General features: G+C 38.4%; 1 protein-coding gene across 7 annotated transcripts; it reads right to left on the bottom strand.

The window, feature by feature from the left end:
* Positions 1-877: 877 nt before the first annotated feature.
* Positions 878-19,953, bottom strand: LOC131673742 (synaptosomal-associated protein 25). 7 transcript variants are annotated; one of them, XM_058951989.1, is made up of 8 exons: positions 19,796-19,951; positions 19,616-19,707; positions 15,728-15,894; positions 15,610-15,651; positions 11,151-11,199; positions 6,236-6,353; positions 5,837-6,110; positions 878-5,045 (listed from the first exon to the last, which is right to left on the bottom strand). In XM_058951989.1, the coding sequence occupies exons 3-8, from the start codon at positions 15,824-15,826 to the stop codon at positions 4,983-4,985; spliced, it is 645 nt and encodes a 214-aa protein (XP_058807972.1). In that variant the 5' UTR covers positions 15,827-15,894; positions 19,616-19,707; positions 19,796-19,951; the 3' UTR covers positions 878-4,982. The 7 variants fall into 7 exon arrangements, with proteins under 7 accessions (XP_058807972.1, XP_058807969.1, XP_058807973.1 ...); XM_058951986.1 differs by lacking the exon at positions 19,616-19,707 and having other exon boundaries at positions 19,796-19,953; XM_058951990.1 differs by lacking the exons at positions 11,151-11,199; positions 19,616-19,707 and adding an exon at positions 8,540-8,588 and having other exon boundaries at positions 19,796-19,953.
* Between the last annotated feature and the right edge of the window lie 803 nt (positions 19,954-20,756).

Genomic DNA, 20,756 nt, shown 5'->3' with positions numbered 1-20,756 from the left:
TAATGAAATGATAATAATGATCGCACAGGAGTCTTGAATGGCATAGCGCAACTTGCTAACTTTAAAACTGAAGGAAAAAACTAAAATATTTTGAGAATTTCGCGCACGTTTTAATGAAATTTGATATCAGTCGCAGCCACGTTGGACAATAAGCAGGATGAGTAGAGAACGACGGAGCAATAATTACGAGGCAACGCTAAATGTTTCTTTAAGACTTTTTAATGTAAGTTAATTTTTATTATACAATTGTCAGTTGTCTATTATCAAGGAAAGTATATTCATATGCATGTACAATATATAGAATCTGCGAGATATAGCTTGATACCATTATTTCACTCTCTTTCGTCAATATTCTTCGATTTTGTTTTCACTCAATCACACACGCATGTAATTATCTATAGTACGTATACATATTTATATGCATGTGTGTTTATGTAGTTTCTGGTTTCTGTATTGGTAAATGTGAGTTTTTGCACGGTGACGCAAACTGCTGAGAAGAGCGTAAAATAACCGTCTGCGCTGTCAATGTGAAACCCGCGATCGTTCTTTTCTAAAATTTACTTATCTCTTTAGTTTAGCTAGTTGTCTTCTGAAACAAATGGCCCCGCTCGCCTCGTCCTCCTCAGCCTCAATTCGTAAAATAGTCCAGAGGTAGTCGATTGAGGACAAGTTTTAATTTCATCTATACTTGTTTTGTTAAACGCCTTGATATTTTTTTAACGCTCTATCAAATCGACTTTGTTTTTTTCAAACTTTTTTCGTTTCGCTAACAATAAAAAACGTGTTTGTTTGTTATAAATAATCGATTTTTTGTAATTGTGTACAATGCGCGCCTTATCGGACAATCCTCGAATCTGCAGACTCAACATTTGATGTGTTTTTTTTCAACGTTTTCGTCTTTTATTATTTTTTTTTGTACGTTTCGTCGTATTTTTTTCTTGAACTAGATACATTTATAAGGCTAAAATATATTTGTATATAATGTAATACGAATACGAGAAATAACGCTTACTATTTTCCATAATCAAATCTCACTGCTAATCTAGCAACAGTAGGCGTATGAGAATAGCATAATAACAGTCATAAATATCAATTTTCTTCATCAATAAGTTTATAACAAGCGATTAATGGAAGAAATAATAACATCTATAAATATAATTTAACAGTTAGTTGTTGCAATAGAAGTATAACTATATGCGTATTCAACGGTTACACATATATACGCACATATTTACGTACAACGTTCTTTTTCTGTTTCATAAGAAAATAGCATTGCATTATAGTTGAAAAACTTGATAAATGTAAAGTACATAGCAAATTCTACGAAAAATTTATTAACAATCAAAATCTAATGTCGTAGTCGTCAATAGAAAATTTGAAGAATTTGTTTTCATTTTTCACGTTCGAATGCTTACGCACTTGCGATTCAAACAGCAGATTCGAGATATCACTTTGAGCCGCATCAACTCTATCAAATTATTGACCAGGCATTCGATTATTTTTTGTTCACACTTTAAATCATTCTTCTCGGCTGATCGATCAATCGATTAACACGACGTCGCTGGAACGCGCATTTTCATTCTAATACGTCAAATCTCATTGCTACATGCAGATTTCAAATATACATATTGCTGCTCCCACCTAGCGCGCCTCGCGAATCCAGTCTAACGCATCGATAGCGCACTTTTTTTCTAGCAGTGTTTTCGAATCGCAGCCATTCCGTGTTCCTTCTACATATTGATATGCACGATACGCTCTGCCGTAAAAATTGCTTTCCGATAATTGAAACGCAGACATCGTCGTCGCACGCTGTGTAAAAATACTCGAACGCACTCTTTCGCATCGAGCCGAGTACAATTTCAAAGGGAACGCGTGGTTATGTAGTTGTCGAATAGGCCTGATAAGTGATTGTATACAATTGTGAGTGAAACAAGGATTTAAGCGACTGCTGCCAAGCTTTATGCAAAGGCTTTTTTTTCTATTACTGACATTGCCTTCAACTCATAAACTATGCTGGAAAAATATAATATATACAATAAGTAATCGCGCGTGTTAATTAAGCGTCGATCGATCGTTCAAAAGATGATATTTAACGAAGAATTAAATAGCACACCGAAGGACGGCTTACGATCTTTTCTTCTGTTAGCAGAGAATCTCGCAGTAAACTGCATTAAAAAAGTAAAAAAGGGAAAGTAGACGCGCGCGCGCGCGTGTGTGTGTGTGTGTGTGTGTATACGTGTGTTTACGTGTGTGTCTGCGAAGTTCCCCCAAAGAAGCTTGCGTTCTCATGATTTTTTTTGTTCTGTCTTCTTGGATATTGCTTGTCGTCCAGCACTTCATTTTTACATTAAAACACTCTCAAAACGCTTGCACTCGGTGTGACAAAATTTTTATTTGTTTTTTTTACATATATATATTTATAGATCCAGCTCATACATATATAGACATACTAGTACGCGCATAGGTATATCTTTCATCATCCTCTCATACTTTCTTTTTCGCGGTATCATCAGCTCTAGTATAATTTTTTGTATTTCTCTACAATACATTTACAAGCCTCTGCGTAAATACAATAATGTACAGGTTTTTTTTACGTGCGTCACACTTTTTTTTGGTTAATTGTAAATGCACAAGTCGTCGTCCTCTTGGTCACAATTTGCTCTATTGCCGTTACAGTGTGACCCAGCGTGGCTCTTGCTTACGTATATTCCGGCAAACTTACACTGATAGTCGGATTTAGTATGATCTTACGAGTTGGGTCTCGCTATAAAACCGTTTCTCACGTCCATCGAGATCTAAACTGATTTAATGTGAAATCTGATGTTTGCAATTGTTATCAACAATTAATCTTGTATCTATTTTCTAAGTTCTGCTGCTATGTGTATATCAGCTCTCGGCTCCCTTTACATTCTCTCTCTCTCTCTCCTTGTCTCGCTTTCATGCTTCTCTACACTTTGTTCCTCTCATCTTTTTGTTTCTTCGATTGTTCGTGTCCGAAAGTCGGACGCGTTCCCCTCAACGTGTTTGCCTCTCGGTTCATTGAGTATAAATAAAGTTTTTCAAATTTTCAAATAACTATCGCCAGCTAATCTAATTTATCACCTACTCTACGCGACCTATGGCGTATCAGTGCTCATGCAGATATTTGTCTGCAGCCTTAATTATGTAGACTTGGTTTTCAGAGAAATCGCCAGAATCTAATCTGCGGTCCCTTTTCGTCCGAAAATCTCATAGAAATGCGCTCAAATAATAAATAGATTTATATCATTAAGCACTGCGTCGTCGTCTCTCTCAGTTTCAATAAATTTTCTTAATTAAATTTATACTTTAGAAGATCGTTGTGTTATTGTTGTCACTTTAAACTAACTATATAATCTTTAATAAAGTTTTGCGCCATATTTTTCAACACTTGATACAAGAACTCTTGGTTCCTATATTATATAAGATGCGTCGACGCTAAGAATATTATTAATGGTTACTGATAATTAGAAGATGCTTAATATAACTATAACAATTGTTATTGTAACCCTCCGCCATTCGGCAAACGCTTGCTGGTTCATTGCGTCGCTACGGGACATGTGGATTTTACATTACTTGGTTCGTTTTAATCGCGTTAAACCGTACAAAAAGCATATAGCAACACCGAACGCTCGAAGCCAAGTCAACAATTTTCTTAGTTATGCGCTTCTTTTGTTCTCTAACTCCCTTCAGCAATGCGATGCGCAAACACGCGCGTATACAATGAGACAGAAACCTCATCGGACATCGATGCAGAAAAACAAACGCGATTTTACGCATTCTAGAGCAATAAATAATCGAATGAATGAACGAACGTACGAGCGGACCAATGAATATGAAATGAAAGTAATGACCGCGGCTCCTGTCTTTCGCAATTGGCACGTGCAAGCGACGACTGATAACGGCGCGGTTTATCGATAAGCGTACGTCCCGAGAAAGCAAATAAAAAATAATGATTTATCGGCAAGTGCATCGGTACATCGGGCACAGTCGTATTCAAGCGGAATAGAGAAGAGTAAGCCGACAAATAATGCTTCGCGTAACTTCGACGAGCTACACAGATAAATCCGATATGCATGTGAAATCAATGAAGGAGATACAGATCAAAGGCACGTAAAAACTGACCCGGTCCTTGCCTTGTTATTATCAATCGACCGATGAGTCTCTAAATGTAGATTTAAATTACTTGTTTGGTTCATTGCAGATTTGCTTGTTTTACGGATATATCGTCCCTCCCGCTAAAGAGAGCGATCGAGAGAGAGAGAGAGAGAGAGAGAGAGAGAGAGAGAGAGGATCAAGAGGAGCAGTACTGTTGCCGTTATTATTAAGGATATCGGCAAACTGCGTATAATAGAAAATTAAGCAGCAAAGTCCGTCCTTTTTACGCAAGACGCACAAGAAGAAAGGAAGAAAGGAAAGACATTCAATGCAAATAACGATCTATAAGGACGGGCTTGAAGCAAGAGTGCTGAAAAAGACGTTGATGGATTCATCGATCATCGTCGATTAAACGTGAACGGGTTGTAGACGCGCGGAAAGAACAATAACAAAAACGGAGAGTGCAAGTAAACGCAGTTAATCGACTCGGTGTGAAATTTTTCGAGATATGTGTTAATTATTGTGTGTCCGTCGCTCACTCACGGAATACCGAATGAACGAGATGAGGAATATGTACCAATCTACGAGATGAGAGAGAGGGAGAGAATTGCCGGTCAGGTCTAGCCGAGTCAAGTCACAGAGAAAGCGAGGGAAAAGCTCGAGGAGAATAAATAGGGACAGACGCTAGAGAAGAGTCGCTGTGGAGCAGGACAGATAGAGGAGGCAGAGAGTGGGTTGACGCAGTGGCGAATGACGACGATTACAAGGGGGAGGATGAGGATGCGATCAGTTTTCTCGAACCGACTCGACAGATCTGTATCGTGTTGCGTGCAGGACAGAAGGTGGATGTTCGTCGTGGCCGCTGCTTACTTAAGAAGCTGGTGGGCTCGCTCGTTGGCAACTTGTATCCTTGTCTCGTTGGACTCTCCCTGCAAACAATAAGCGCAAACGGGTCGTTGAGAGATCGACAAAGAGCGCAAGCTCGCGAACACCACATCGAGATTACCAAAGGCTAAGTGTGGGGAGGAGGCGGTTGCTGACTGGTGGGATGGGACACAGGACGACTAAGTATAGATCTAAGACTACGACAACTACATCTAAGACAGACAGACAGATAGATAACTGCCCGTGTAGATAGAAAGAGAGATAGATTTGTATAGGATACGCACCTTGTGTCGATCGTTGATAAGTGTGTGTAAATAGAACAACAAAGTAAATATAATATGGGCATATTGGATTAATATATCAAGTGGTTAGTTGTCAGCTTTTCTTTTGATTGCTGGCAAGGGTGGATACGTACAAAGTATACACATATAGACAAACAGACAGACAGACAGACAGACAGACAGACAGACAGACAGACAGACAGACAGACAGAGATAACCTAATGTCATACATATACATAATATTAATACACAGAGGCGCTAATATATAATAGACGTCGTAGTGCAGGCGAGTATATTATATCTTGGTCGTTGTTTTCTGTATACAACAATGTACTGAGTAGTAGTAGTAGTAGTAGTAGTAGTAGTAGTAGTAGTAGTACAAGTAGTAGTAGAGTTGTTATTGTATTTTGCTGTCGGACTGAGTGGACTAGTGGTGGTGAGTTCGAGAGAAAATGGTGGGACGGGAGGTGGGCAGAGTAGGGTCTGGGGACAGTTGCGGAGGCAGCTGGACATAGAACATGAGCAAAGAACATCGAGCATGAGAGATGCCTGACCTTGCGATTGATCCTGTCGATCTGGCGATTCTGATTCTCGAGCTCGCTGCCCATGTCAATGGCCATGTTCCTCAGATTGCCGATCATCGTGTTGACCTGGCCCATGTTGTCCTCCATCTCGGTCTCGCGCGCGTCGTTGGTGATCTTGCCGATGTAGCCGCCCTGCGGGCCCAGGCCGTTACGCTCGTCCATGACCCGCTGCGGCTGGTTGTTCACCACCTTGCCATCGTCGTTGCCCTTCCACGTGCCCTCGTCCTCCTTGAAGCTCGCGCCCCTAACGTGTCACCCAATGTATCCAAACCAACCACAGCTCGGTCCTCTCTGGCCCTGGCCCCATCATCACGCACGCACACACGCATACGCTCGTCATCACGCACTCGGACTCGCCGCTTTACGTACTTGTTGCACGGCAGCACGCACAGCCCGCAGCACTTTTCCATGCCCGTCAAGTTCTTCTCAGCCTCCTTCATGTCGGCGTTGATCTGGTCCATGCCCTCCTCGATCCGGTCAAGTTGCTCTGTTCACCAATCATCACATTTGACTTTTTACTGATCATTAGTGGGGCCGAGCCAATCGCCACTCTACGCAACCGGCTGGCGGACGTGCAGGCACGTCGCACACTCGCAAACAACGACAACCGACGGCGGCAGGTTGCGCGCCGAGGCCGACGCGGGCTCCGTGCTCGGAGTAGTCGCCTCGGCCTTGGCGCGCGACGCTGCCGCCCAACCAAATCACGGTCAACCTGCAATCACCTTCGACTAATAGAGTGAGAATACAAGCCAGATGTGAAAAGAAAAGAAAAAGTTATGCGCGACAACCAAGTGATGCGTTACATTCGAGCTACTTGATTAGAAACTAAAGGCGAATATATTGAAGAGTTGTAAGTATATGCATGAATATTAAAAGAGGTCTGAGCAGCGGTCGTTAAGGTGTCAGTGAGCATGAAACAGTATTATTATGTTTTACTATCTCTTTCATTGGTTTTTTTTTTCTTTCTCGTTAACAAAATTTTACAATTGCCATTCAAAGCTCATCAGTTTTCAATTTTATTTGTTGATCTTTGTTTGCCTACTAAGACGTTTTTCAGTGAAACTTCAAACAAGAGCTACTCATATTCGTTTGTTCATTCAGTTGGGAAGTTAAGAGCTTCAGACTAATTTACGAAAATAACGAATTATGACATTTTCAATATGACTTCTTTTTACCCTTTAATTATTTTTTAACTATTTTTTAACTAGGTCAAGGAAAAACGTATTAAAGAAAGTGAAAAACAAAATAAAAATTTCGTGCTCCATTCAATCCTACACGCAGTGCAAGAATCAACTGTATGAAAATTTAGGCAAGTCTATTGATAAATTAAAGAGCCGAGAAAAGGAAAAGTAAAAAGAAAGTTCCGACGTAACGTAGCAAAGACGTTTGGGCATCGAGATGTTCTTTTCAGACAAAATTGCGCATAGAAAGAGATAAACATATGTCGGCTAGAACATAATATGCTGTATAAGAAGATTGGTATATATAATAGAAGTTAGAAAAGTTTAAGCTAAATATTGCTAGAAATGGCTTACCGCCTTGTTCGTCCAGCATAACGAGGGTTTTCATCCCGACTTCGTGGCTCTAAACAGGCACAACCGAGCAATGACAGAGAGAGGCATCATTATCATTTATTCGGCATGAGAAAAACCAATTTTTTTATTATTATTATTTGTTTTTTCAAGAGAACAACTCGTCGCGCGATCGCCTGTATCGCCTCGAGATTCCGCTGCATTCTTAGCTCCTTTCTCGTGTCTTTTGAAATCCTTTTTCTCTTTGTCTAACTCGTGCTTCGGAAAAATGCTTTTATTAAATTCAATGATACTTATGTGAAACGCCGAAACGAAATCAAAACGAAAAATCGCGTGCAATCAAAGAGGCTTGGCCAAAGCGCCTCGAGTGTCTCTTTATTCTACCTTCGTAAACTTTCTTCGTCCATTTCCCGATGGCTCGTAATCGACAATTGAAATTTATTTACATGACATCGATTATTACGCAGCGACGAACCCGAGTATTTTTACAATTGACAACGTTTCTTTGAAAATCAATTTTAGCAACAATCTATGCACAAGTACAAAAATCTTTCTTTTCGGATTGCTTTAAAAAATTTGATTATTTTCATTTTGAAGCTTGACTACTAAATACTAGAAGGAGCTAGCAATAGTAATTAGTCTTTGTGGACAAAGTAAGACAGCACCACAGATTCATTCAGATTAATAAGTAGAAGAGGAATAGGGACAAGCAATCGGGTAGAGATAATCTAAGAAAGGATTATATGATTGTTAAGTAGTCATACACGAAAATGTGTAATAAGCAAGCGTAAGATATGTTCATAACAGAGGTTGTTCGGGGTATATTAGGGGCTGGAAGAACAGTTTTTTCGTTCAGTTGATGAGCGTGTGCAACTGTGTAGATTTCTTTTTGCATTGAAAGGGCGCTGTTGCGTCGGTCATACACACACCTATGCAACTACATCATGGTATTTATAATATTGGGAATTCCCATACCGCATGCCGTTATGCTTGACGCTGAATGTATTTAGTTTGTTAATTTGATATTATTACCAGTGTACACATTCCAAACTGGCTGATTAGCTAATTTATTAGTAAACTTATAAATATATTGTTCTCGGTTAATTCGATACAGAATTTCTGTCAATCATTTGTCGCTTACCCCCTTGATGGTCTAGCATTGTCAAAGTATTCGCACCAACTTCTTCGCTCTATAAAAACAATGTTTTTCATATTGATAGTGGAAAGTGGTTAATCAATTGCTTATTCATAGTAAATAATATGTCAATTCAGATCATTGTTCTGATAAAGTTCAAAAAAAAGGTGGATTTATGGGCACCTATTTTCACTTTGACGATTTCTTCATATTTATATAAAAGATTGATAGTTACATAGCTCAATATCAAAATATTACCAATGTCGACATCAGTAGTTGCGTATTTCCGCTTCGATCCAAAATAATTAACCAAATAATATTGAATTTGAAAAAGCAGTTTGCACTATGATTAGTGGCTTATAAAGCACTACTTTCCTTTAAATTTTTAGCTTGTTAAAATAGTCGTTGCAACTTTTTGTACCATAAAAAATTACTTAAATGAAAATAAAAAGTAAAAAGTAAGCGAAACCACCGCTAAGTTTGAAAAACTGCTACTGCGCGTGAAAAATGAATTTATATATGGAGTCTACATTGCTATTTTTCCAGTGAGGGATTGTAATGCTCGCAAAAATTATCAGACCAATAATGAGAAAAATATTTATAAAAAGAACACTGTGATTGAATGTAAATAGTATATTCGATAAGATCCACCAGAGCTAATTTTTGAAGCAATTATATAGCCTATTCAGATAATTGAAATTCTAATTTCTAAGATCGTAACTTCGGAGACCGAGGCGCAGATAATACTATAGAAAAACTGCTGCATTACTGCAAAAAAATGTATGTACAATGTAGGTATGCATTTTACGACCAAATCAAACCAATGTAAGACGTTTTACAACTATTGCCAAACGTCTTCTATTAAATAGCTTCAAGTTTAAAGTATATTGTTAATGAATTAAACTATGGCTAAACGAATAGACGAAACGAATAAATAAGTTACAATTGCATAAGGAAAATAAAAGTTGTCTCAAAATAAAGCAACACATACAGAAGCACTTGATAAAGCTACAAATGTATTTATGAACACACTTTATGTCAACAGTCATGTGTAAACTAACGGACTAAATTTACAAGCTCACGTAAGGGAAAGTATATGTTTAGTTTGATCTGAGAAAGTCAGATTTATTTTTTACTTAATATTACTTTACATGAATATGGGTTTTCTATCTAGTAAATTATTAAGTGGAAACCAATTATTAATTCGATGCAGATTGTCCTCTTTTACGACATATTCCCGATTTAAGTTGTCAGTAACTACAAGCAACATAGTTCTGAGTAAAAAGTAATAAATATAGACAAATAAAATAAGCTTTACTGACAAAAAATTTTTAACGAAAAATGAATTAATCATTGTTCTAAAGTCTACAACTGTAAAACTAAATAACGTAAATTTCGCAATAAGCACAAAGCATGGTGCAATGAACACATGTATGAACTTTTTGCATGACAGTTTTCTCGATTTTATTCAAGCTTATCGATTTAACAAGCCAGGTGTACTATAAATTTCAGTAGCTTTCATGAAGTAGCTCATCTCCTATATTTGTATCTTTGTATCTTTTGGTTGTTTTTTTCTCGGTGAATCAAGCCATGAAATCGTTATAATGGACGCACGTTTTTTACATGAACTCGTGAAAATTTCGTTCGCTAAAAATATCTTAAACTGATATTAATAGAACAATAAAATTCTTTAATGACCCTGTGTAACTAGGAATTTAGTAATATCACAATTCCCTCTTCCATCATATTGTAATGTCATGTCGAATGTAATGTAAAAAATTTTTTTTTAAATAATATTTTAATCTGAAAAGAAATCCCGCTTGGATTGGAAAAATATATGTAATCTTTTATCATATAGTTGAAAAAAACTCATAATACAAGATCAAAGAATAAGCATTCATTGTATGAAGTAAAATACAAGAATGCACGATGTCCGTGGTACTATTGAACAGAAATTTTATAGAATGTAACGGTTAATATAAAATATTTCATTCATCAGTATGAATGTATTTTTATAACTGAAGAATTAACTGACGCTTACCAACACCTTATTAACCAACTAAACTAATGATTAGCAATATATAGATTGAAGTACGGAAAGTTGCACAAAATTAATTCTTCTAAATATAAATTAAAGAATTGTTTTGTGAACTGATTGGATAAGAAAATAATGGGGTGCAATACATGCATGTTTGAAGAAGGAAAAAAATCAACAACTAAATGGTTTGATTATGTTTATCAAATTACATTTTGAATATTTTAAGCAAGCGACTCTACTTCCTTTCATGAATTGACTGTAGTCTAGAAGGATTGCGCTATATTGGGAAAAGTTGAAAATGATAAATTATGGATTGCAGAAGATGACAATAATTTAAGAAGTTAACCCACAAAGAAATTAAAATGATGAAGAACAACAATATATCAATGTAAAAATATGATAACAAAACAAATACTGATTTAAAAGCAAAATAACAAAACAAAGTCGTAAGGTGGATGTAAAGTTTACAAATAATACGAGAAAACATAAACTGAATTAAGAAACTAAAAATAGTAATAATTGGTGTTTGTAAACTGATATTCAATTGAGAAAGTGATTTAGAGCGGATTGAAAACTCACCTCCCTGGTCATCAAGAGCGACCAGAGTGCGGATGCCAGCCTCCTTGCTCTACATAGACAGACAGAGGCAGCGGCAACAACACACACAAAAAAAGATAACCACCACCAGTGTTAGATTGAGTAGTAAGTTTAACATGTTTAAATTAGTATATCAAGTAATATTAGTAAGTATTCGTAAAGGTATTGGGTAAGTATAAGATTTTTTTTATGTATATCAATTAAAATGACGACTCCGAGGAGCAAGTGTGCAAAAAATAAGGTGAACACTTCGCAAATGTCGATGATATTCAATTTCGAACATTATTATATTTCGTGTTATATTTTTCTTTCACGATCTATAAAACATCAAAAACGTTGCGACGATAATTAATCGCCATAACGTATGTTTAAACAAAAAAAAAATTATTTCAAGGCATCTGTTATAAAATACACTTGTGCATCAGAAATTTACATTCAAACTGCAGCGAAATTTAGATACAACGATATTTATATTTTGTCAATACATATTGGTAGTTGCTATGTAAGTTGCTGTTGTCATCAATATGATTGTTGTTTATTGGTGACTGGTGCTGTATTTTTGTTGATTGTACATGTGCTGTATTTTGGCGTTGTACGCTGTCGTTGCGTGTTGACGTTTTGCATTCAATCCATTGTATTTATTCGTTTCACAATCATTAAATTTGCAGAAATACAACAGTTTGTCACGCAAAAATAAATTTACCACTAAAAATTAGAAAAGCTTTTAATTATCTTCCTTTCTGTTTTTAACTTATGTACATCACATCAGCACTGCGATAAGGAACAGGCTACTTTTTCATATGTGCAAATTATTATTCTAGTTATGTTTTGTAAAATGTCCAGTTTATAAACTCTGGAACAGTTTTTCATGGTGACTCTTATCTGTATGAAATCGGGAAATGTATTTTTAAGCCTAATTAGAGTCATTAGTTGGTAGACTTATAATGTCCAATAGAAAAGACAAAAACGGAACTAGGGGTTTTGTTTCAATCTCTGGAAATATAGCGATAAGACAAAAAAATAATAAAAAAAGCAGAAAAATCTCTCGGCTTAATTTATAATTAATCTTTAAAAAATTAAGTTTTAGAAAGAAATTTGTATTATAATATTCTTTCTCTACTGTGTCAGCGTCAAAATGTAGGTCATACAAACACTTATTTTTAAAAGCTTTTCAAATATGAAATCGCAATTCATGATTCCTTATAAGAATGTGTTGAAATATCTAAATGATGCCTTATGGTTTATAACAAAATTAAAATAATATAAAATAATTTTTTTAAGTATTCGAATAACTATTATGGCCTGTACAAGAATACATTTTATAAAGAGAAGTGATTTTATACAATAAAGAGCAAATGGCGAAAACTCCATATATAATTATAGTCATTACATTTGATGTTTTGATTAAATTATTTTAAAGATATTTAAAATTGTAATATTGTTTCTGATATCGATGCATTTACGTGTGTATTTCTTATAAAAATTTAAGCTAATACTACGTGAGAGAAAAGTAACGTCAATAAAAAGAAACGAAATGAGTTGCACTAATGAGTAAAAAATAAAGTGCACCTTATTTATGTACAGTTGGTGTTTAAAATAATTCATGAAAAATAATAATGCAGCACTATAAATGATCTTTGGATATGAACAAGCATTATTTTGCATAATTTACATATTTCGACATATTTTTTCTAGTCGGAAATAAATGTCAGTATTCATTCCTATTCGCACAGCTCCTTTTTTTGTACAACCACCTACTTACAGCCATTTTTATTTATGTTTTATTAATTCCTTTTTATATCATCTATTAATGTGTATTTTATTTAATTTCGTAGTTTTCAATATTTAACACATTCATAGCGCTCAATATCAGCCACTAACAAAAACAGCAACAGCAACTTTAGCATCACAAAAAATAAATATCGGTTAAAGTAAGTTTTGTGATTGTGTTTGCTCAAATATCTAAACACACACTAATAATCAGTTTTAAATATCAATTAATTTGTAAATTTGTTGGTAATATAATACAAAAGCAACGGCGGAATCCTCGTTAGAAGGAATTTTGATTTATTAGTGATAGATGATTATTGATAGATGATTATTTTAGTGATAAAATTTTCAGAAGAAAAGTATAGACCTTTTTACACTATTATACTTTGGAAAATATTTTGTTATTCGTTATTTCTGCAAAATATCTTCGATAATTGAAGGCTTTCATTGAGCGATGAACCGCATTTGAGCTTCCCATCGAGATTGCCTAAAAAGATAGGTGGAGGCAATTTGATACTGAAGAAGATGGGTCAAGGTTATCGAAATCGTTGCATAGTCTGCCCATATTATTTGACGTCTAACGTAATGCAGCGGAATACATGACAAAGACAGATGAAAAATGATAAATTTACAACATTATTTTTACCGCGAACTGGGAAGGGAATTTTAATTAAAGGACGAGCGAGAACGAGTTAAATAACTCCAATAAATATCTGATATATTTTCCACGATAAAATTTCTACCGAGTCCTTTGCATCAACGTTTTCATTCAATTGTATAAATTTTTTATTTAAAAAATTGCGAGTATGGACAATTTTATTCAGCATTCATTATTATGAAATATCTGATTATTAAAACAAGATTAATGTTCCAAAATTTTTAAATAGGAAATTTTTTACTTGAATGTATCGTATCGCATTAGTATAGTTGTTACGTTGTGTTTGGAAACTGTTGGGGATATTCTGATAATTATAATGAAATTTTGCGTGCAATTCAACAAACGCTCACGCGTGCAATGCATCGCTGTAATTTTCACAATAATCTTCGTGCGTTAATTTCAAAAAACAAAAAAGAAAAAAAAACACTCACACACACATTTTAACCGGAAAGCGTGTGTTTGAAAAAAATCGTAAATTCGAAAATGTACTCTTTCTAACATCAAACACTGACGCTGGCCAAAGACAAATACATAAAATAAACAGATGTATGCGCGTCCAAACTACTTTTGACAAGGAAACAGAACCACTAACCGTTAGGTAAATATGTAAAAAACAATATACTTTTCAAAATAATCTAACTGTAATGTAACCTCAACTATATTTACTGTTTTAGATAACTGAATGTAATCCATTAAAATCCAATCTAATTAAATTTTGATAAATTCATTACGAACGGAAAAATGAGGTAATTTTGTTCATTTCAAATAAATACAAAAGTAACCGAGATGACTGTAAACATGGAAACTAGCTAATAAGGTTACTTGGGCGACATAATTTTCATTAACGACGCTTCATTGGAGATTGAAATTTACACGACAATTTCAAAACTATCTAAAGGTAATTTGAATGAAAATAGATGGATTTTTTAGCTTTATTTTATAGGAACGAAAAATGCCGTTAAATTTGATCTGGTCGTGTGTAAAATGTTGTTTTCAATACGAACCAGCATTGCATCGAGTCCGTAGTATCTGTCAAAATTAGAATCATTAATCAACTTTAACTACGCATGTTTCTTTGCTCTCGCTGACGCTCGCCCTTTCTACGCCAAGAAAACATTGCGAGGCCGAGTGAGCTTTCGGATGGCTACACTAACAAGAGGACTGAGCAATGTCGAAAAGAACGAGATTATCGCGAATGTTTTCAAGAATCGTGCAGCGCCGGGGCAAAGCGACGCCGCGCTATCGCCTCGACGAACACGAGGCACACAACCGAGCGCGCAATCGGTAATTTTATACGGGAGGTGGACAATAAAACGGAGAATGCGCCGTCGCAGACTAAGAGTAGAGCTGAGCGACAGAGGACGCATGAATTTTTCCGGGAATCGCGGAGGCTCTCTGCTCCACTTTCAGCCACTCGTACTCGTACATAATCAATGCGACGGTCGGAGGGCACAATATAAACATGTCAGTGTGCGAGTGTAAGATGAAGGAAAATTTGACGAATCAAGGTGATAGTGAAACGGAGAGATGGCAGACAAAAGAGGAGGAAAGAGAGGCGCAATATGTGCCGCTCTGCGATGTGATCGAGCGTGGGCCGGGGAACGAAGGCAAGCCGCGGACCAGAGAGGGAGAAAGCAAGGGAAACAATTTGTTAAGTTTTCCTTCCTCTCTTTCTCTCCTCAATCATGTCACTTGCTCCTGCTCTCGGCGCGCATCTGCCTCCACGATCTTCTTCGTTATTTTTCTCGCTCTCCGAGGCCACGATGGTCCCGTCTGACGTCACCGCGAGGACAACAGGGGCTACTCGTGATAAGGGACAGGAAAGATAGAAGAGAAAGAGAAGCCATCTCCGGCATTAATCGGTCCGGCATGCAGGACCGATGTCGGATTTTGTTGGTCGGCTGGAGAACGACGACGGGTCGAATGATCAAGTCGACGAGTCGGGAGAGAAGTCACGGTCACGGCCTAATAGTGAAGACAAGAGAAAGGGAAGAAGTGGAGTGACGGTCTCACCTCCTCGCATAGGGCCAGCATGCGCCTGGTGCTCTCGAGCGACTGTGGACAGAACAAATTAATGAGCCAAGAGCATCGGCGACGCGGCGAGGCGGGACGAGCGAGGCTCGATAATAACCTCATCGGTAACTTGTTGAGCTTTGAACTGGAGCTCCTGCAGCTCGGTGCGGGGCGGGCCGGGCTCGGCCGCCTCCGCTGCTGATGTCGGCGCTGGCATCTTCCCTCTGCTGCTGGTTCGCTCTCGCTCGCTGCAAGTCTACGTCGTCAGCACGGCAGAGCTGGCACCTGTGAACGAGCAGCGGCCACGGATCAATTGCGATCAGCGAGTCGACGGACGACCGCGATGAGGCGAGAGAGGACGCGCGTCGTGCTCTGCCCCCCCCCTCTCTCTCTCTCTCACTCTCTCTCTCTTTCTCTGCCACTCTGTCCCTCAAGATTCGTCGCGACGCGAGCGATCGTTCATCGAGCCTGGCCCGTCGTCGTCAGGGTTTTTCCGCCGCGAGGCCAACCGAGCAAGAGAGCTCGCCGAGCCGAGTGTGCATCCGCGCGAGCGAGACGGCCAACTACAATAGAGCAGCCCGCGAGGCGTGCGCTTGCGCGCGTGCACTGCGCGTATAGCGGAAGAGAGCGAAAGGACCGAAAGAAAAACTTGCGAGAATCAATAGGGTGGCGCGAGCGAGGGAGGGCGGCTCTGCGCGGGCGCGAACTCGCGGCCACGTGCTGCCGCTGCTACTGCTGCTGCTGCTGCTGCTGCTGCTGCTGCTGCTGGTACCGTCGTGCCTCCGTCGAGGGCCTCTCCGAGTGGCGCCCCCCGGCCCGGGTTGTACTGTATTCGCGAGCCTACCCACCCACCCCCACCCTCCTGCCGCCCTACCGCTTCTTGTTGCCCCAACCCGTGCAACGATTGCCGTCTTGCGGGGAAGGTCGACGAATGTGGCGAGGACGCAGCTGGCCGACCTCCGACACTCGCGAATGGATCGTCCTGCCGAGATTCACGCGTGCGTGGTCCGAATGGCGGATACGCGATTGCGCCTTACACTGAAATAGCCGGGACTTTTCGGCTACGCAACTCGCCACCCGCTGTATATCTTTATTCCCGCGCGTGACTGAGCTGTACCTACTTGTCAGTACTCCAGATGAAGCTGCGACTTGCCAGCCAGCCCTCAGCTGGTCTGAGTGGAGAAAGAGAGAGAGAGAGAGAGAGAAATAGAGAAATAGAGAAAGAGAGAGAGAGAGAGGGAGATGGAGCCGAGGCGCGCGCCGCCAAGATCACGACTGCCTCAACAGCACGGTCAGCGGAGCAGTGACGGATATGTGCGCGCGCGTGCGTATATATGCGCACAAAGTGTAAGCTCGCGCACGCAAAAAAGCTCAGCGAAAGAGCGAGAGAAACGCGCCGACTCCGCGTGTCCGTCTGTCGCCGGTAGCGCCCCCTTTTGTGCGATAACACCTATATCCTGCCTGCATAGCCTCCTATTAGGCACGCACCACGTGCCCACCACTCCATTTCCACATTCCACGGAATCGTGCTTGCACCCCCCCCCCCCTCCAACTGCGATTTTATTCGGCAAGTGTGCCCACCCCACCACTGCACTTTTACTTTTACTCGAGCGCATACACGCACGGAGCTTCGTTAACTGAGCTTTCTCTCTTTTTTTTATTTTTTAATAACTTTATTGCGACGGCTCGACGTATCGACAGGTCCGCGTTGTTTACAAAATCGTCAATGCACTTGATCTTTTTTTTATAAAAGATCAATAGGATTTGTTTTACGTTTTATTGAAATGGAGGTTTATCTTTTAAAGTCGTCAAACTCGTTAACCGTGTGTCGAATAGTAAGAATCCTGAAAAGTTTACGTATATAAATAGAAATTGATTACGCTGTTACCATCGCAAGCTCTCCCGTTTCCGATGAGTTTTATGGACATGCGATTGTCAAGTGGTTAAGATCATGCAAATAAGTAATGCAACTGCTTATGAAACAACGACATGCGACGTTTCTTCGTACAGTTTCGATCTTTGACGTGACCCTCTTGCAGTCTACTATAGAAAACTGTATACAACTGTTGTAACAATTTAAATTTAAGTGTAAATCGACATTTATGTTAAAATTACGCGAATCTTTTATAGGAATAAAAATCTCATGATTTACCGAGTAGAATCAACGAGTGTCTAGAATAAATAAATATACATATATGTGCATTGGCATTTGTTTATCGTTATGAACATATTTACTTATATCATTAGAAGTGATTACATAACCGATTGGATAATTGGAAACGACAACCGAAGATAAAATAATATTACAAAGACACTTAGTAATGATAATTTACAACAACAAACAAACAATATCATTAAAAAATATACAAGTGTGATAATATTGGGGTTACCTCTGGATCAATTGTAACTGAACAAAAGAACAAAGCAAGAGTTTTTACATGGAATTTTCTAACAAGACACTCAATGAAAAGGAAAGCTGCACCATGCCTGACTAAAATATTTAAATGTCACCCAAATAGCTGCTGAGCCGAAAAATTGAAGACCACTAAATGAAAATTTTTCTTCTCCATATCCTGTGACCCTGGCAAAGCACGAAAAGGGCTGCGATTGTTTATTTTCGGTGGGTACGTCAATGAGATTGTTTAGTCACTACTATCCATTAAAATTGAAAGCTCGCTGGAGTATTCAGCGCACTCATTGGGCATGAAATGAGCCATTCGTTATCAAACGTTTGAAAAGTTAGCGATCGGCTTGTGCACTGCTATCTGCGAGCATTTGTCAGGCATGCGCGCCCACGACTGTATGTGTACTGACAACACATGGTAATTTCATTCCGTTAAAAGATTATCTCGCTCTCCTTCGGGTAATTATCGCAATTTTGTGCCTTTTGATTGGTCATTTCTCGCGACTTCTAAATAAAATTGCATGCAAATGGATTCGACTCGTCTGTTCCTGTTCCTTTAGTGTGCGTGCAACGTAGGTGAACCTATTCACGATGGTTCTGATAGTGCTATTTTTAAAGATGAACATTTCATTACGGAACTGCCATTGATTCTCGATACTTGTTCGTCATCATTTTGAACGATGCAATTACGATGATGTTGTCCGAAATTATTAAAAAAATACAATTATCAGTGAAGCTCGGACCATGAAATTTTCATTGGAACCTCTCTCCGAAATCCGAAAATTAGAAGTCTACAGAAAAGTACAAAATAGCGATGTCCTTCCCGAAATATAACAAGAGAAACTAGATGACCGATCTACTCGGATAAAATACGCTGTGGACAGTAAGTAGACCCGTGTGAATATCCCCCAGTAATTATTTACATAAACAGAAATACCGACGCTTTAAGTTTTTGTAAATATAGACATCTGAATGGTAACATGTGTTGCCAGATATGTCATTCCTGACATGGTTCTTCAATTGGTATATATATATATATATATATATATATATATATATATATATATATATATATATATACACACACCATTTATATATATATATATATATATAAACACACATGAACACGCGTGCGCGCGCTCTTTTCTTTCACTTTCGAAGGCGAGGTCATAGGGATGGGGGCAGAGCAAAGCGAAAAAGGTAAAAATTAGGGCGAAAGATTAAAAATTAATCGATAGGTTAGCTGCAACGAGAGGGTCACGTCACTATCTTTCCCACCCACTGCAGCAGTCAGAAGACACGAGAAAATAAACATGCAACGTGAGGATCCACGTACGAAACGTAAAGGACACGATCTAAAACCTGCGAAGTGTACCTATATCCTTAAACGACATGTCCCCAGCTACTAAAAAGCAGCGCGCGCATGTAAGGCCGCATCACATAGCCTTGATCTGTACGCGTACCTATATGTTTCGATGAACTTGGCTTTGATATTCGTTCGACGACAAACGAAAGAGCACAATAAAAAAACACACAAGAGACCGTCCTCTCGAAGCACCTGTCAAACTGAACGTTTATTAGCTCGCAAAACTCCAAGCTCACCTGCTTACTTTCACCAGTAGATCGATAAATCGAAAACTCGTGTGCGGATAACGTATGTGTGTGCGTCTCTCCTCTCTCTCTCTTTCGGTTATCTTGACACACCAAAAATCAATGCCACACTTGACTACGACGAATTCGGATAGGCTACTTCTATTCGCAGGTTCCGGCGGTTAAACTCACCAATTGACTGCGTTCGGCTCGTAAGAAAAGCACAAGAAAAACGGAGTAGACCAATTCACCAAACAGCTCTAAAAGAAGGCCGTTCCCGACTCCGCTGACGGCGAGTCGCGACGTCACGAGGAGCAAACGCTCAACACAGCGCCGTTTCCCTTTTTTTTTTCTTTCTTTAATATGTGTGTGTATTTCGGCGGCAGCTGCTAGTGCGCAAGGCGAACGTCGCTAACTCCCTCTATTGGCACTATTAAAACTAACTAAATACTTCGCCCGTACATACATCTCTCCAGATCTTAATTCCCCAGAGGAAGGGAGTACAAATATTTAAGTTGACACGAATAAATATCGTAACAAATCAAATTACTTGTTAATGTCAATAAACAATATAAAATCCAAAATTAATCTGTAAACGTATCATAATTATGCCACATTTTCAAAAACATTTTTAATATTTATGAATAGTCATGTAGTTCGCATAGCTGCATCTTTCACACATTCTTCCAGTATAATTCATTATATTATTAGACTTATAATGAAACTTAAATGCAAAGTTAATACATTTTTTTTTTCATCTGTATTCTGGAATTTATAATGCAAATATAGTGGGAAGATGCATTAAGTACCGTTATTAAAAAACATTTTTTTAAATGAAGCAATATTATTACAGTCAAAAGAACATATCAAGAAATGCAAAAGATTGTTTATGTGAAAAAGTGTTTGTAATTAGTTTGCCATATATCACAACTCTATTTTTTCCAACTATGAGTTGTATGCGCTGTAATTTAATTCTAATCAGCTACATTTTTATAATAATAGATGGTAGCCGGCTTTAGAGCCACTATAAGTGACAGATAGTCGTCACTTTGTTTATTATTAGGTGTGTGTAGAACAACGGTGTTATGTATGATATTCCTCCGTTTCAGCTTGCAATTGATCCACGCAAATGGCGCCTTCTTCAAATATTATT

Source organism: Phymastichus coffea, unplaced genomic scaffold, assembly GCF_024137745.1.
Source record: "Phymastichus coffea isolate CEN01 unplaced genomic scaffold, Cenicafe_Pcof_1.1 PCOF00192, whole genome shotgun sequence".
NCBI lineage: Eukaryota > Metazoa > Arthropoda > Insecta > Hymenoptera > Eulophidae > Phymastichus > Phymastichus coffea.
The sequence above is the reverse complement of the archived record's forward strand: the minus strand, read 5'-3'. Positions and strand labels throughout refer to the sequence as shown.

Coding starts and splice junctions, on each gene's coding strand:
- LOC131673742 (XM_058951986.1), bottom strand. CDS start 15,826: ATGCCAGCGCCGACATCAGCAGCGGAGGCGGCCGAGCCCGGCCCGCCC. Junction 6,111..6,235: donor TGCGTGCTGCCGTGCAACAA/GTACGTAAAGCG, acceptor GTGACACGTTAG/GGGCGCGAGCTTCAAGGAGG. Junction 5,046..5,836: donor TCGACAGGATCAATCGCAAG/GTCAGGCATCTC, acceptor TATTGTTTGCAG/GGAGAGTCCAACGAGACAAG.